The sequence below is a fragment of the Hakea prostrata genome, chromosome 8 (assembly GCF_041222555.1).
Source record: "Hakea prostrata isolate BN-2017 chromosome 8, UWA_Hpros_2, whole genome shotgun sequence".
NCBI classification, from domain to species: Eukaryota; Viridiplantae; Streptophyta; class Magnoliopsida; order Proteales; family Proteaceae; genus Hakea; species Hakea prostrata.
In genome coordinates, this window is record NC_142607.1 from 41,147,277 (window position 1) to 41,165,351 (window position 18,075).

An 18,075-nucleotide genomic window follows, 5' to 3' on the forward strand; every position below is an offset into this window, starting at 1 on the left:
TTGTTTAGAGAAAGTTATTTGCCATCTGAGCATAAGAACCCTATTAAAACCTGGTTGATACTGTTTTCACTTTCAGAAGCAAATTTTATCAAAAGTCTATAGAAGTGTTTTTGTTTTCATCAACACTCAAAACCTGTTTCGATGCTTTTGAAAACATAAATATTTTCATTAGCTAAAATTATTCATAGTCATGTACTAATCAAAACTAATTAAAATGAACAATATTAGTGGCGACTGGCAAATCCGTCTGTTGCATTAACGTTTCACCCGCTTACAGTTGGACCTCGTAGCCTCATGCTTAAACACTGCATAACGTCCATAAATAATCTACCTAACTTAAAAGGATTATTTACTATATAAAATTTTGATTAATTTTATAGTTTTTATTTTGTGGTATTTCTCCTCCAAAATATTCAACCCCTTAGTTAATAGTTTCTTTTTCAAGGTAGGATGAATGTTTAAGCAAACTATTTATAAAAATATATTTTAAACTTAGGTGGCCATGGAGTAGTTAGGTTTGCTAGCTTCTTCATTTTCATTGGAATGAATGTCAATAGAAATTAGGTTTTCCAAAGCTAATACTTAATCTAAACCATTTATTGTGTGGGAGGGTCAAGCTTGGGCACTTCATTTTCTTCTATATTTAATCTCAAAGTATAGGTCGGTTACCAAACATGACCTAATATTTCAATCTCAATGAAGTCTAGGGTTCATAAATTAAGGAAGTAATGAACCTTTAATTTTTGTAGTTTTTTTTTCTCATTTAAAATCATACCCAAGACCAATAGGTGAGGATTTAATATGTTTTCAAGAAAGAGTTTTATAAGAATCAACATAAAAGAATGCATTAATGAAGAACAACAAAATAGCTTATATATATATGGGCATAAAGGTAATTTCGTGTGAATATGAAAGGGATAACGAGAGAGAATTCCTACATAGCTAGAAAATGTATCTGGTGTTCTTCTTTAGATCCAACTACTAGCCAATGCATCTTTTAACTACTCTTGATTGGAGAAGAGGTAGGTGCGCCAAGATTATTGAGGAGATTAAGGTGAGTCTGGCATCAATTGTTTATAGATGTGTTAAACATATTCACAGGGAAGAGATTAGTTTTACTGATGGAATGCCCAGACTACAGATGTCTGACATGGAGAACGAGAGATTCTATCAGAATCTCCCAGATGCCATTGTCGAGATTCTTCAAGCAGATTGCAACTAGCCTTAAATGCTTTCAGCCGTTGAATCTGAAAAATGACGCTTGACTTATCCGTAAATTGTTCGAGTGTTGCGAACAATGACACAAAAGAGCAGTGTTTCAATATTGCTATTCCCTTTCCCTTATAACATTTATATATTTCCTATAATACCCTTAAGATGTTATTTAACTTCACAACTAATAACAGTTTGACTTTAAGCTCTTGAATGTTAATAATTATAATTGACTAATTAACAATACCTAATATGTGGTCCATTACCATATTTTCCTATAAAAGAGTGGAGAAGAGCATTTAGAATGTCAAACCATGGTAGAAGATATTTTTCAATTTGTCAACCCTTTAGTCAACCAATAACATAAGAGATAATAGAATTTCTTCCCTGATTAAGTTTTGACTTTAATTAGTTACTAATTAGTGAATTAGATTATTTTTTCAACTTAAACTTATTATTATTGGAGTGTAAATCTAAGTCAACCATGGTGTCCTTATACGTCAGATGAACGTCATGATCATGAATGCTATGGCTATAGACACTAACCATCGTTATTAGGCTAAACCCTTCTAGGGTTTGACCTAGTTGATATTAGGTTTGATTGGGTCAATTTGAAAATTTGGTTTGGCCGAACAGACCGGTCCGACCAGAGATTTGCTTTTTCTCCCTCTCTTTTAGAAGACACGTATTAGATTGCAACATAATATATAGATCAGAACAATACAACACTTTATACGAGATTATACGTCTCTTAAAATCATTTGAGTTAAACAATACTTGATGCCGATATTTAAAATTTTATTTAATTGAACCAAACATCTACTCCTAGAGTGTAGGACAATAGGGTTTTTGCTCATGATGGTAAATATAAATATTGAAACCCTTAGAGCATTCTGCCTCAGATGAAGCCTCGTAGACATTGTCACTTGTCACTCATTTTCAACGAAAATAGACCACTTAAAAAAGAACAATGCCCGAAAAAGATTTGTCCTCAAAAGGTGTCACTAAGTCATAAAAAAAGATGTCACTAGATGCCATGCTCTTGCATCACCCTTCAAGACTAATTGCTAGTAATATTTAAATTAAAGAATTATTGTTATTATTGAATATAATAAGTCTACTTTTTATTAGAAAAATATTTATTAGATTGCGATAGAAAATTATACAGTGTAGATACCTCTGCGCGTTACATAATAGGTGTATCAAAACAAAAACGATATAGAATATTCTTTGTATCTAATTGGACTTTAATCAACATTTCATTATCAAATGGTTTAACTATGTATTGTATGTCTACTTTTGTGAAAACTTTAAGAGCATGGAACAAAAGATTCTTTGTGATTGTTCTCCAATTAAGTTATCCCAATATGGCTGATGGATCTCATGGAAAAAACTTGAAAAAAGGGTCATGGTACTATGATTTAGTTCATTATCGATTTCATTTAATAAGCCATCGAGCCAATGGACCACCATCGTTATTTTTATAGAAGTTTGTACATGATACATAAAATAGTAGAGTGGATCTCCATATGAATAGAAGCAATGGGAGCATGATACTCAGAGCCACTTAACTAGAATTGGGTTAGACTGTCTTACTTGCCAGAGTCAGTGCCTTTCAGGCTAGAGCGTCAGTGATTGAATTTGCCTTTGTTAGGAATGTATTTGATACAGATGAGTTAGATTCAGATAAAAGCTTTTTCAGATTTACATATAGATTCGAAAGTTGCTTGGGTGCTGCGTAATTAATGCTCAACATTTGTAGTGAACGGTTGAGGTCGAGATTGAGATCTCAACCATCTATTTTCGAAAAGTACGTTTTCACACTTTTGAGAAACGGACGGTCAAGATCGAGATCTCCACCTTTCGTAGCACAATACTGTGTCACTGAAGTCAAGCCCTATAGATTCTTCTCAGTATTGAAATTGTAGGAAATTCTCTCCCTAATCCATGAATCTGCAAAAATTCATGTTTAGCTTAGCTTAGCTGGTCTGCCCGGTCCGGTCCGGTCCAATAGAGATTGAGTGTCAACATTGAACCGATTTGATTAGCCTCCTCATGGAATCCTCTTAGAGTGAAAGAGGTATGCATGTGCCCCTCATAGAATATTCTAGAATCTGAGTGGAAGAGTCAACCGTCATAACAACTCATGGGAATCCAACGGTCAAAAAGAGTAAAACCACCACTTGCAGATTGGACGGTCAGGATCATTGATTGCCACTTGTCAGACACGCTCGTGACAGAGGCGTTGGAGTACTCTTTGCCAGCTGGATAAAAAAATCACGGCTAAGCCGAAGCCGGAGGAAACAAAACAAATACATGGACTTATTAGTAAATATTTTATGTTCTCTTGGGAAAAGGAAAATATAGACCGTACGCTGTAGCTTTTTGCTTAGCTGGAATTAGCTTAGAACAGCTGGGAAGTACGGTGGCTAATACTGAGCCACTGTCACTATTCGGCTGTCGAGAACTGTAGCCGTGGCTGTCTCCTAATATAATATCAATTCAATTCGTCGCATAAAGCGAAGTGCCACACTACTCGGCTCTTCATGTCCATCAGCCTTTTTCTCCCTTTTTTTTAGAATCTATTGTCCTTAACTTTTCCATTAATTCCATTTATGTATCCGCTACTTTTTGCTTTTTATTAGTTTGACCAGTTGGACTAAATTTAAAACCCTCGTGACTAATCACCCATGTGACGAATAGTAAAATTATCAAAGTACCCTTATCACCATCATGGACACATGTGCACTCTCTTCATTTAATTGTTTGAATTTTAACACCTAAAATAAGAACCGAACCGTCATTACAGGTTTGGTAGAGTGGTAAAATTCATACTTCTCAGTGGAGAGATCATGGGTTCGACCCTTGCGGACAACAAAGTTTCTCAGTGGAGAGGTCATGGGTTCGACCCTTGTGGACAACAAAGCTTCCTTTGAAGATGTAATATAGGTGTGCTTTTTTAATAAGCCTCAATCCCTGTTCTCCAGCCCCACTACTATTGTTGGATTCTACGTTTCACTGTACACTTCTTCACTACCATTTTTAGAAAGCAACTCACTTTTGAATATTTATGATCAACTTTATCAAGAATTCCCCTTCCAAATATGTGTTAAAAAAAATATAAAAAACGCACAATGAATCCATAGCTGGACAAGTGGAGCATCCCAACTCAATATAAATAAATGCAATGAGTTCAAATGGCCTACACACTCGAAAAAGTCTACTTAAAACAATTCTTTAAAACCGACACAAGTCAATTTTGGAGGGGTTATCGGAAAAAAAAAATAAATTTTACGATGATGAAAGAGACGGAAAATACATATTAATAACAAATCCGGTATTATACAGGATGTCAAGGGTAAATCTGTCATTGCATGTTTAAAATGAGGAAACTGCAATACGCTTTCCAACACTACATAAAGGCTAGCGACCTCGACCTCTTCCTCTCCCCTCTCCCCCTCTCCCCTCTCCCCTCTCGGGTTTTTTCGTCTGCAGAAGACAACGATTCTCTCCGGCATTTGGTCGAGCGATTGGTCCTCACCGGACTTATAGAAGTCTCACTGGGTTTCTTGCCGGAAAACTCAGTGGGTCGACAACGCTGGAAGTTGGGAAGACGAAAATAGACAACGAAGAGAGTTGGATTGTTTGCTGTTGCCGATGATATGAGTAGAGGAGATTGGTAAGATAAAAAAAAGATGGGGAAGGTAGGTTTTGGTTTGGCAGTGAGTTGGGCTGTGGCGTCGTGTGCTGTTGCAGCTATTCTGGTGAGTCGAAGAGTGAAGAGTAGGCGAAGGTGGAATCGTGTTGTGGGTGTATTGAGGGAACTCGAGGAGGGATGCTCGACGTCGACAGGGAGATTGAAGCAGGTGGTGGATGCCATGGCTGTTGAGATGCATGCCGGACTAGCTTCTGAAGGTGGGAGCAAGCTGAAGATGCTTATTACCTGCGTCGACAATCTCCCAGATGGGTAATAATCTGGTCTCATTATGTTCTATGTTATCATTTGTTTTTCTCTTTGCCTACTAATTTGTGGGTTTCAGCGGAACATGGAGAAGATCAGTGATTGAAATCTTTAACCTATTATTGCTTTTCTTGCGAGTCTAGTGAATCTTTTTTAGATACTTAGTTTTTGGTATTTGCTTTCTTGTTCTTCTGAGGTTGTGTTAGTATCGTTCTACAATGCTTTTTGTGGTTTCTTGACTTTGAGTCTTGTTTTGGGCGGTTGGCACCACTCGTACATGACTGTTAGTTTTTATCGATTCAGAAATATAATTAGTTGTTTTGTTGGAATGGCTTGTTGTTTCCCATTCTTACTCATTTCCCGGCTTCTCTGAACAGTAGATTTTATTGGGTTATTTTGGCATTTTCCCTTGACGGGTAAGAAGTATAGAACTGATGGAGGTATAAGTAAGAGTATTGTCCGTTTGATGTGAACCTCTTTCAGCATGTTGCTTCTCTGCCTTTCCGGTAATTGTTGACCCCTATTCCTTTTATGCATTTTACTGTTCCATTTGCTTAGTTATTATTCTTTCTGAAATTGGGGGTTCTTGTTCCTTCTCTAGATTTACTTTTGTTCCCCTTCCTGTCCTATAACTTGTTCTTATTTGTTCATTGGACGGGGATGATGTACCTCATGCAGATCCCCCACCCTGCGCTGATGCAGTCTGTGATATGTGCAATCTACTGTTCACTTCGTTGACCTTTCTGTTTTAGACTTTTAGAATCTAGTTATGTGCTTGCTGATTGATTATATTGCATTGAAACTCTGTATCTTCTTTTCTTTTGTTATTATTATCATCTTCCTTTTTATATTTATGTGTTGTTATTGATTGTTTGGTGCTCAATTGATTATTACATTTATTTTTTCCATCAGGAATGAAAAAGGAACTTATTATGCACTTGATCTTGGTGGAACTAATATTAGAGTCTTGCGGGTTCAGCTAGGGGGTAAAGAGTCGAAGATAATAGGACTTGAAGTGGACACTCTACCCATTCCTGAACATTTGATGACTAGCAAGAGTGAGGTAGTGGAATCCTATGATTGAGAGCAATAACAAGCTTTACTTCTGGCAGCATGCCATTGAAATCCACATGTTTTCATAGTTAGTGGCTTCGAATCAGAGCACTAGCAATTGTTGTATTTCTTGCGTGCAGGGTTTCTTTGATTTTATCGCATCAGTGCTAAAAGAGTTTGTTGAAAGAGGGGGTGATGATTCTGGGCTACAACATGGCAGAAGGAGAGAGCTTGGCTTTACATTTCCTTTTCCTTTGAAACAGCTATCTGTTTCTTCAGGTCTACTCATTAAGTGGGCAAAAAACTTTGCTGTTGAAGGCATGGTATGTCCATGATATTGAAAAGAATTCCTTTTTACGTGCTCCAAAATCATATCAAACTACATTTTCTTTCTTCTGGTGCTTTCACTAGTTTGTGCAATGATTGGTGACATTCTACTTGTAAATTTTATATGCTGTCTAGTGATACAATGAAAGGTGTCAAAATCAAACTGAAACTGAACAGAACCAAACTGGACCATTTAAAGTGAAGCTGGCAGACTGTTTAAAGAGATGGTTTGTTATGGTTTTGAAAAATGAAATCATTTATCTATTTGGTTTGATTCAGTTTGGACCATAATCTGACAGGTTCACATCATTTGATCTAGATAAATCCAAGTAAAACTTTGTAAACCATCTTAAAAATCAGCAGAATAGTAGTTCACTAGCTTATGTAGCCTCACTGGGATGAGGGCCAATAACTCAAGGATCCTTGATGAATAGCATGCAAATTAGAGTTTACAAAACCCTGTGGAGGGGATTATGAGCTGTTTAGGGGTTTTAGGGTCTGTAGGGGGGTTTTACTAGGATCTGTTACGGTTGTTGAAACACAAATCTGAACCTTGCTGTTTTTGGTTTCAGATTCAAGTTCCTGAGGTGTTATGGTTTTGGAAATTTAGGGTTTCAATTCTAGGATTTCTTGGTGGTAGATAGGGCTGCAACTTGGAGTAGATTGCTAGGGGAGTGAGGGGGTGGTGACTCTAAAAGGGGAGGGATTTCTGTGGTGGGGATTGCGATTTATGGAATTTAGGGTTTTGGGCTAAAAGAAGGGCCGATTGGTGTGGGAGGGGATTTTGGCTAGTTTTTTTTTGGATGAATGAATAATGTATTAAAGAAACAAGCAGCAATACAACAGAAAATACAAAGGGCAGACAAGAAAGAAGCAGCAATACAACAGAAAATACAAAAGGCAGACAAGAAAGAAGGAGGGGGGGGGGGGAGCAGGGAGCTCAAGATGGGGAGAGGAAGGAGCAGCTGAGGCCCCAAAAACTAACAATCAACCTATTTCTAGGGCTGTCTGCAACAGGGGGTGGGGGAGGGAGAGCAATCTAGATGAAACATCAAAGAAGATGGCTTTCCAAATCATGTCTAGGGATCGCGATTTGGGAGTCCATCTTCTAAGGTTGTGCTCCTACCGAATGTGATGAATGGCGGCACAAAAGATTTGCTTGCCAAGGCGGTTGCAGGTGGAGTGACCGGAAAAATTCTTCGAGATCCAATACCAATCACGAACAAACCCGTGCGGGCACCTCGAGCGGGCCAAATGGAAGCAAGGGCTCTATCCCAAAGGGGACAGGGAAGGGACAGGAGAAGAAAAGGTGGTCAATGTCCTCTGAACCACTCCAACAAAGGGTGCAGCTAGGGTTGGCGGGGATGTGGAGGCTGATGAGGAAGTATTGGGTAGGGTAGCATAGTTGAAAGCTCTCCAAAGGGTGAGGGTTTGACGGGGAATGTGTCCTTTGAACCAAACCAAATGGGACCAAGGGACAGGGGGATGGGGGGAGCGGGAAGATTCCAAGCGGAGGAGGTGGTAAATGATTTGGAAGGTGAAGGGGACCAAATGGTGGTATCTCGGGTCAGGCTGAGGATCGAGGGGAGCGCATTCCAAATATGAGTGAGACTAGGGTGGGGGAGAGGGGCCCAATCCCCGTGGGAGATGAAGGTGTCCAAGGTGGCAATCTTAGGGATGCGGGTCTCATAGACTTCAAGGGGACCAAGAAGGTTGAAGGGAATGCCCAACGGATGCCAAGGGTCAAGCTAGAAGAGGGTGGAGGAACCATTCGAGACTTGGATAGAGATGGCAGAGAGGGCACGGGGCTGAAGGAGAAGGATTTTCCTCTAGATCCGGGAAGGGTTAGAGGGGCAGGAAGCAGTCCAAATAGAATCCTAGCGGAGAATGTAAGAATAGACCTAGGAGATCCAGATGGAGTCATGCTTGGAAGCAATTTTCCAAATAAGTTTAAGGAGGCAGGCCAAGCTAACATCAAGGATATGACGGATACCAAGGCCACCTTCAGCTTTGGGACGATAGACAGCCTCCCAGGAGATGGGATGAAGGAACCTAGAAACTTCTTGACCTTTCTAGAGGAAGGCAGAGAAGAGGGACTCCATGGACTGGATAATGGATTTGGGGATAGAGAAGATGCCATTCCAATAAAGGTAAGAAGATTGGAGGACAGATTGAATGAGCATCATTCTCTCGGCAAAGGAAAGAAGCTTGCCTTTCCAGAGTTGAAGCTTTTTCCTAATATGGTCTAGCATAGGAGAGCAGTGATGTAGGGTGTGCCTACTGGGGATAAGAGGAAGGCCAAGGTAGGTCACTGGGAATGAGCCATGACTGAACCCTGAGAGCTGTAGGAGAGAAGCTCGGGTAGCATCCGAGACACCGGAGAAAAAGACAGTGGATTTGTTGAGGCTGACCCGAAGGCCGAAAAGGGATTCAAACAAAGAGAGGGAGGAAAGAATGGTGGAAATGGATTGATGGTCAACGTGGAGAAGATCATGAGATCATCCGCAAAGGCGAGGTGGGTGAGGTTTGAGGGTCTGCACTTGGGAATGGGATAGATGAGGAGCTGATCCATATTAGACTGGAGGATCAGGGAGAGGACCTTGAGAGCCAGGGTGAACAGGTAGGGAGAGAGGGCAGCCGTGGCGGATTCCCACCCTAGAGGGGAAGTACCCAGCAGGGGAGCCATTAGTGATGATGGAGAAGCAAGGGGTGGAGATACAAATCTTAATCCAGTGGACGAAGGCCGGAGGAAATCCCATAGAAGAGAGGACCTTGCTAATGAAATCCCAGCAAATTGAATCGAAGGCCTTATGAAGGTCCACAATTAGGAGAGCAGCCGGGGAGTGAGAAGATCTATCAAAGCCTCGAACAATTTCGCACAAAGGAGAATGTTGTTCGAGATGCTCCGACCTGAGATGAAAGCAGACTGGTTAGGGCTCACAAGAGAAGGAATAACCTTCTTTATTCGTTCGACAATGATTTTGGAAATGATTTTGTAGATGACATTGCAGAGGGAAATGGGGCAGAAATCAGAAAGAGAAGAGGCGTTGGGCTTCTTAGGGATGAGACAGAGGAAAGTTTGGTTGATGGAGGCGAGCTGGGAAGGATTAAGAAAGAAACTCCGAATGGCATGGATGAGATCATCCACAATGAAGTCCCAGGAAGACAGAAAGAAACTCATACTGAAACCATCAGGGCCAAGGGCCCGATTAGCTTTGTGGGAGCGGATGGCAATGAGGATCTCATCAGGGGAGGGGATAGAGTGGAGGGAATCCAGGTTAGAGGGAGAAACAAACTTGTTAAGAAGAGAGGGAGGGAAGAAGGCGAGAGAAGACTGGAAAAGAAAAGAGACCACTTCATTCCTGATACTAGGGAGATCAGTGATCCAAGAGCCATTTCCACCGCTCCCTTAAAGGTCGTTTGAACTTCAACTCCATTCTTGGCCTCCTATCTAGGAATGGCTCTTGGATCACTTGATCTCCCTAGTATCAGGAATGAAGTGGATCGCAACATACTCTGTCTAGCACTCTTCTTCCAGAAATTCCAGCAAGCTTTCAAGAAGTTTGCAGGCTTCCCTCACCCCTTCCCCTTTGCAGCAACCCCCAGCCCCTTCCTTACCTCCCCTGACCCCCAGCAAGGACCTCTCCCACCCTCTCCTGTTTTGTGCAAGCATCCTCAGCCCCTCCCCTTGCTACCACACCTTGGCAGCAGCCTCCCTAGGCTCCCCGACACCCCCTGATTCCCCCCACCCCCCTACGACTAACTCTACCCCTTCCCTTATCCCTCCTCTACCCTACGGCACCTCCCCTCCCCTCCTAACCTTCTCGGCCTCTCTCTCTCTCCCTCTCTGTCTATCTCCTCTTCCTTGCGGCAAGCCAGAAACAGAAAAACAGAAAAAGAAAAGAAAGAAAGAAGAAAGAAAGAAAAAGGAAGAAAATAAAAGAAGAGGAAAAGCAAGGATCTTTTCCCTTTCAAAAGATCCAAACCATATGCATTACATCATCATCCAATTTGGGTTTGTTAAAACCCTAGAATTTCCCTAATAATCCCTTTCTATTTACCCAAATCCCACAACCCAAACCATCCCAAGATCCTCCCCAAACCCTCACCATATCTCCCCGTACCCAACCTTAGGTTTCCTAGGAATATTTGCTACATCCCATATTTCTTTGTTATGCCTCAAACTTAATTCTCCTTCCATCCCATCTAGTTTGTTAAATCCATACCTTTCCTTACCCATAACCTCCACATTTAGAGCCCCATCCTTTTTCAATGACAGTATCCTTCCCGCTTAGGTCTGATAATTACTTTGCTGCTTCAGAGAAATTTATCATGGGCAAAACTCTTTATTTTAGGGAATCCTCAAGGAAACCCTAACCCTAAAATTGGGTTTCTATCACTCCTAGTAGGACTTAACGTAAAAAACAGAGAATCTAACTAGGACTTCTAACTTAAATTGGACTAAAATTTTAAATAGGACTTGTACTTATGTCATCCTATGCTGACTCAAATAATCAAGTAAAAACAGAATTAGACTCCAAACAAACTGGGTTAATAACTAGAAACTTCCAGCCTAGGAAGGCAGTGGAGAAGGAATATGAGAAGGCATAGCAGGTCTAGGTGTATCCATGAACAGTGTCTTGAAGGAAAGAGAGAGATGGTGATATAGGAAAGAACATGGAGAACCAAATGCCAAAACACTATTTACTTGAACAGTGTCACTGGTGCAGATCCAGCCCTGAATTAGGTTCTTTTTTTCTAAGAGTAGGCCAAGGGGTGGGTCCTATAGGTGTTGGGCCTTCAGTGGATGACTTTCCTTTGTAATTGGCCAACTTGATGGACCTTAAACATGGGTATGTGAGTTGTGTATTGAAATTCTTTTACTTGGTATTTTTATTGGTTTGTGTGTGTCTAGTCCTTTATTACAGTTGATACACATTATTTAATCAAATTCAAGTCCAACAATAGCAGGCACTCCAATTCAACCTACTTGTTTAGCTGTCTTTAGAAGCTCTTATTATCATTGTCGTTGCGAAAGCTCTCATATTGACATTTTACACTGATAGTCACTGCTGCCACTCCCTGGGTGATCATTTGCATTTCATTTTCAATTCTATTCTTCCTGAACTTCCCCTGTCATCTAAAGCTTTTTACTTATCTAGATTTTGTAGTCCTGTCCTGGCTGTTGTATCTTAATAAATTGACACTATGGTATCCCTTATTTATTTGTTGATTATTGTTTTGCATCTCCTTTTATGCTAGTACAAGCTTTTTTTTGTTGAAAATATCAGAGTAACCATAACTATAGAAATCTGATTTAATCAAGTATATTTTGTTCATTGTACCCATGTTTCTCTGATTGTTTACTTTTGAGTGCTCAAAATGAATATTTACACTCTAGAGCAATGCCTGATACCCACTCTGCTCTTAGGTTGGGAAAGATGTAGCAGATTGTTTGCAGCAAGCATTGGCCAAGAGAGAGCTGGATATGCGGGTGGCAGCACTGGTGAGTATTAGATTGTTGCCTTTTCACTAACTGGTCATTCAGGATCAATTCCACACATGGCCCGATGATGATGTACACTATCCTTTGACTGTGGACATATGAATGCCATGCCATTATCTGGGTGTAGAAACAAGTATAGTGATCCACATTTGCCATGCAAATTGCATCATCAGCCTACTGAAGGTAACATATCCTAGGATATTCGATGTACTTGCAAGCTCCAATGATGCTTTCCCAAGTGATGCAGTGAAAAATTGAAGAAGAAAGCACAACACAAAAAAATAGTTGAAATAGGAGTACCAGAAAGCTGTCGCTCAAAATTTAGAGTGGAACTCACATGTGTCTTTGCCTTTATATACCCATGTTTTTGAAATCTGGCTCAAGTTTCAGTGAGATGCTAAAAACGATTGACATTTTGACTGAGATGTAGAACCTTTTCATTCCGATGGACTTGTATCTTGACTCACTGAAATTGTAAAGACTTTGGCAACGTTAGTACCATGGTTTTGAGATGGATCCAAGTTCAAACTAGATAATTAGGTTTGAATAGAAAAAAAGGATCATAGACTAACCATACTGAATTTATATTTCCTTAAACTTGGTAGTGGGGATGCTAAGGTCAAAATCTAAAAATTCTGGCCCTTGCCTCAGCCTTATTTTCAGTGCATGGCAGGAGGTAAAGGTCTATGTCAGTTTATCAGTTCCAATGCTCTGGAATCATGATTATTTATATTTTTTGAGAAATATGAATTGTATTTATCCTAAATGAGATAAGGAGAAGAAGCCCAAAGAATATGACTTCTTATTAAATAGAGATTTTTTGCAATGGTAGGTTGTGGTCCTTTGAGGCTTTATTGTTCTTGTCTTTTGGGTGGGTGGGAGGTTTCATCTGGTTGTATGAGATAGGATATATAGGGAATTGAAAACGAAAATAAATAACATTTTTAATAATATAATTGTAGACATCTTACCCAGTATGGCTATTTAACTTTTCAATATGGAGGAAATTGGTTGAGATATGGAAGTTAAATTCAAATGGTAATTTAAGAAAAACTTTTAGTTACATAGTATTTTTTTTTGTGGTGATGATCAGAAGAGATTCTGTTTTGTATTTGTTTATTGGGAAAGATTTCTTCACAACCCAGGGTGCAATTTCTTCATCTTGTAAAAACCTTCAAATCTTTACTCTCACATTTGCCATTTGTTTAAACCTTTCTTCCTTGTCTCCTCAAGATTTAAATCTCAGGTTATAAAAATTTATGCTTATGTTACACTGTATTTGATGTTTGGTTAAAGGCTGCACCAAAACTTGGCCCTTTGCATGGTAACAATAAAAATACTCCAAGGCCTTATAATTTGTTACTGTTTGAATGCTCTAAACTTAGGTGCGACCTTAGTTTATTGCTGAGGCTACTTAATTTTTGGGCTTGCCAAAACCAAGAACTTGAACTACGGATCCCAATTTGTTTTGGTCATCGAATTAAACTGTCGAGACCTTATTCTTGTTCTTTATGTGGAGATTACATGATGACATAAGCATGCAAATAGACAATTTTTCATTGCTTGCATCCAAGTTTGATTAGCTATATCCTGATAATGAGTTATCTTTTGTGAGCATAATTTTTTATTCATATAAGCCAGGTGAATGATACTGTGGGAACATTAGCTCTTGGACATTATGATGATGAGGACACTGTGGCTGCGGTAATCATTGGCACGGGCACAAATGCTTGCTATGTTGAACGGACAGATGCGATTATTAAGTCTCAAGGTCGTCTTCCAAGTTCTGGAGGCATGGTATCTTTTCTATGTATATTTAATTTTGGATAATTCTTTATACTTGTTCTGGTTCCATTTCCGCATAAAGTCGTTCCTTTCCATCAGGTTGTCAACATGGAGTGGGGAAATTTTTGGTCATCTCATCTGCCAAGAACCTCCTATGATACAGATCTGGATGCCGAGAGCCCTATTCCATATGATCAGGCAAAAGCATGAACTGTTGATTAATGTCCTATGTTGCAGCTTTTGGTGATAGTTGTGTAATACCTTCTTTAATTCTTGCTTCAGGGTTTTGAGAAGATGATTTCTGGGATGTATCTGGGTGATATTGTGAGGAGGGTCATTCTTAGGATGGCTCAAGAGTCGGATGATTTTAATTTTCTCTCTTCTACACTATCAGTGCCCTTCATCTTGAGGTATTGTTCATATATATATATATTTGAAATTCATACATGTGTGTGGCTGGTTCGCATTTCCTGGTATATAATTTCTTCTTTAACTGTTGTTCTAACGTCTATCTGAAAGCAGTTGTAGTCATATTTTTCAAATGCTGTACCTTCAAAATATTTTCTTTGAGTGTCGGTAAAAAAAATGTTTTTTTGAAGAGAGAGACTATTTCACTAATTGAATCACAGTTATCTAACATATTCATACCTAACGAGTTTCCACAAAGTGTTGGCGAAACTTGTACAGATATTTTCATTTTTCAATTCTTCAACCAAAGAGCTACTGTGGTACTGATAAAAAAGACAGTTGTAGCAACTGGATGATGAAATGGGTTTAGGAATTTATTAACATTCTTTAAATAAAGTACTGTCAATAATCCTGCAGGTACTAAAATCATTAAAAGAATGCCCAATTAGTGACTCGAAAGGATATAACAAGAATAAATGTAGGTGTTCGTAAATAGATTGAACTAAAACCATTTCCATTTTTATTTTATACATGAAAATTTTCAAAATAAAATTGAAGTAGCTATAGACAGAATAAGACAGCTTTTTTCTTGTAAATTTTTATTTATTTGTATTCTACGAGTGCAGGGGGCGAGCCCATGCAAAGGGTTTGGTTAGGATATGCCATATTCCACCAAGTTTACAAATGGAACCTAACCATACATGTCCTTCAACCATATCTTCTAAATCGTCCACACTAACAACCCATCCTTCTCCCCCAAAGGGAGATTTAGTAAATAACCAAATATAACATGGGGCTAAGTGTCAAGTTGGTAATTTTCCTTACATCCCCGGGGTAATTGGAGCCTGTGGCTGGCTAGGTCCTGTTTCTTTCATGGGTTTCTCTTTCAAAAGATCCATGATTATGTTCTTTGCTTTGGATAATTCTTCCTATGCTATAAGCATTTATTTTCATGCTATTACCTTGCTATATCTTGTCCTTTACTTGATTTATATATTTATGATGCTGTTGCTGCAACTATCAGCTTTAGGATATCTTGCCCACTCTTTGTTTTTTGAATTTATAAAACCTAGGTGTGAAATTTACATTCGTAAGGTGCAATTATGCAGTCTAGAGAGCAGTTATTAACACCTTAGGTATCCTGAACTTCACTCTCTGTTTCATGAAAGGGTCAGTTTTTCTATGATTTGTTTCATCGTACATGGGCATTTTCCACTCAGCCTATGATTCTATGGACAACCGTAGATGGCTACTAGTTTTTCAGCTACTACTACTACAACAACAACATGAAGCCTTGTTCCAACTAAATGGTGTCGGCTACATGGATTATTGCCTTCCAATCAGCTCAGCTACTGGTTTTTCAACTGTGCCACATATTCCTCTTTTCATTCATTGGTCTGTGGGGGTTAATGCAATGGGTTGGATGGGTTGATTTAACTGTCTATCAAACAAATGGCTACACCCTTTTTAATTGGTTCCAGGATACATGCTTCCTGCCCAGTGCTGATGTGTGATTAGTGCAGCACTGCATCGGTATTTGGTTTCTGGGTATTTTTCCCTAGAAGCCTGCCACTGGTATTAGGTTGAACGGGAGAAATATTAAACTTAATTCCAGCTGGTTTCCTAAGTTACATGTCATGTACAAAAAATTAAAATTTGAAGCTGTGACGAACTTTTTTACCCTATGAATTATTACCTTACTTTTTTTGGGTTGGAATTTGAAATGTCTAGTGATGAGATGAAATATCACAAGATGCTGATGCATCTTATCTTTTCTTACCATATTGTGCTCTGTAAGTGGAATGAAAGATTGATGTTTCTGAACCACACTGCCACCACCATAACCTTGTCCCAGCAAAATGGTGTTCTGCTACATGAACCTGAACGATTTATGTTTCTTTACACTGGCTACAATAAGCTTGTTTGGGTTGTTATATAATTCCTATTTGAACTTGTTAACTTGTAGCTGAAAATGAGTTGTCTAATCAAAAGATGCATGGCAAGTATCTGTCTATTTTGTTATTGCTTTTCCCAAGACTAGCAACTGTATCTATCAGTAAGTCTTATGTATGGCAAGTGTATACCTAACTTTCAGTCTGTGGGTCTTTTTTTTTATTTTCAAATGTTTCTGGGACTTATATTTTGTATTTTATTTAAAAATCCAGGACTCCATCGATGGCTGCCATGCATGAGGATGAATCTCCTGACTTGACAGAAGTTTCCAGAATATTAAGGGACACTCTTGGGGTAAGAAGTTTGCATTATATCCCTATGGGAGTCCATGGTTGATATTGATTGATCCAAGGATGATATACTTGTATGAGGATATATTGTGTCTGATTGTACAATTGGTTTTATGTTGCTTTCAGATAGATGACCTTCCTTTGAAGGTAAGGAAGCTCATTGTGAGAGTATGTGATGTGGTAACGCGCAGGGCTGCTCGATTGGCAGCTGCAGGCATTGTAGGGATTTTGAAGAAAATTGGAAGGGATGGTAGTGGTGGTGTTGCCAGTGGAAGAAGCAAGAGTGTAGGTGAGCCATTGAGCAAAGTGAGGAGAACTGTTGTAGCGATGGACAGTGGTGGTCTATATTCCAGCTATACCCTGTTTAGGGAGTACTTAAACGAAGCTGTGGCTGAAATCTTGGGTGAGGAAATGGCCCAACATGTTGTTATCAGAGTTGTAGAGGACGGTTCGGGAATAGGAGCTGCTCTGCTTGCTGCTTCCCGTCAATCTCTCAGTGTGGCTCATGATAATGTAACCTTGTCATAGATCAACATCAATATGTTGCCCCTGTAAAATGTAGAGGTCATTTTCCATGGTTCATTTATAATTACTATATATATATACATAATCAATGTGTATATATATTGTACATTTGTATACAACTAGAAAAGATATGGTGTTGTACATAGTCTGAGTCACCTTCCTATCAGTGTAGAATATTGATTCTTTCTCTCAGCATCATTTCAAAGGAACCAGATGGCATTTTCTTTCTGTCTCTTCGGTACTCTCTCTCTCTCTCTCTCTCTCGCCAGGGTTTTGGGGGGGGGGGGGGGAATCTTGAGTTTGGGGCCAACTCAAGTTCAACGGTAGAATCTGCTAAGTGTGAGAGAATCTGAAACTACTCTCATGGCGACTGAATGCGGCGGAATTGGCAAGAGCGAGTACAGGAAGTAACATCATCTTCCCCACAACGTGAGTTGTTTCTCATGTTCTCTCTCTGCTCTTTGCAATATTCAATGGAGCCTTGTGTAGAAAAGGCTTGAATCTCTATCCGTTAACTGCGAGATAGCAAATGCGTTTCTCTGTTCGGTGCCCTCTGTTGATCGTTTCCTTTTGAATTTTCAGAAACTCGTAAAGAAGGTTACCTACCCAATACGTCCTGAAGTTCAGGGTTTCTTCATCGCTAGTGTATGTGCTTTCTCTCTCTCAGTTCCAGGTTTAAAGTTCTACTCAAATCCTTTTGTACATTAATTTCATCGAAATTGTGAAGGCAGCTGAGAGAGTAGAGCCTAGGGTTGTCTATCAAGGAATCTTTCCATTTGTAGAATTCAAGTTCAGAGATGACTGAGAAACCAAATGTCTTGATGTCTATAAAGTGAATGGATATGTTTAACAAAGCATTACATAGCAAGAGGTAGACCAACATATGGGAAATAATTTGATTCTTAGAAGCAGACACTGCTTATTCTACAGCATTATGGGTGTGTTCGGTTGCAAGGGGAATTAAACAAAAAAGAAGTATAAATGGTCAAACCTAGAAAAGAAACTTTTGTAACTATTAACCCATGAGATTGTATAAACTACTTAATTTTTCTTTC

The 18,075-nt window shown here is 39.3% G+C and overlaps 1 protein-coding gene across 1 annotated transcript; it reads left to right on the top strand.

Annotated features, from left to right (window-relative positions):
• Window positions 1-4,680: 4,680 nt before the first annotated feature.
• On the top strand, window positions 4,681-17,248 carry LOC149007909 (hexokinase-3-like). Its single transcript, XM_089165461.1, has 9 exons — window positions 4,681-5,179; window positions 6,086-6,236; window positions 6,367-6,549; window positions 11,985-12,059; window positions 13,701-13,856; window positions 13,944-14,042; window positions 14,127-14,254; window positions 16,418-16,499; window positions 16,622-17,248. The coding sequence occupies exons 1-9, from the start codon at window positions 4,908-4,910 to the stop codon at window positions 17,021-17,023; spliced, it is 1,548 nt and encodes a 515-aa protein (XP_089021587.1). The 5' UTR covers window positions 4,681-4,907; the 3' UTR covers window positions 17,024-17,248.
• Window positions 17,249-18,075: the final 827 nt, after the last annotated feature.

Bases quoted from the DNA above. Each gene is read 5' to 3' on its own strand.
- LOC149007909 (XM_089165461.1), top strand. From the start codon at position 4,908: ATGGGGAAGGTAGGTTTTGGTTTGGCAGTGAGTTGGGCTGTGGCGTCG. The intron at 6,550-11,984 runs GTATGTCCATGA...CTCTGCTCTTAG, and splicing joins ACTTTGCTGTTGAAGGCATG to GTTGGGAAAGATGTAGCAGA. The intron at 14,043-14,126 runs GCAAAAGCATGA...TTCTTGCTTCAG, and splicing joins GCCCTATTCCATATGATCAG to GGTTTTGAGAAGATGATTTC.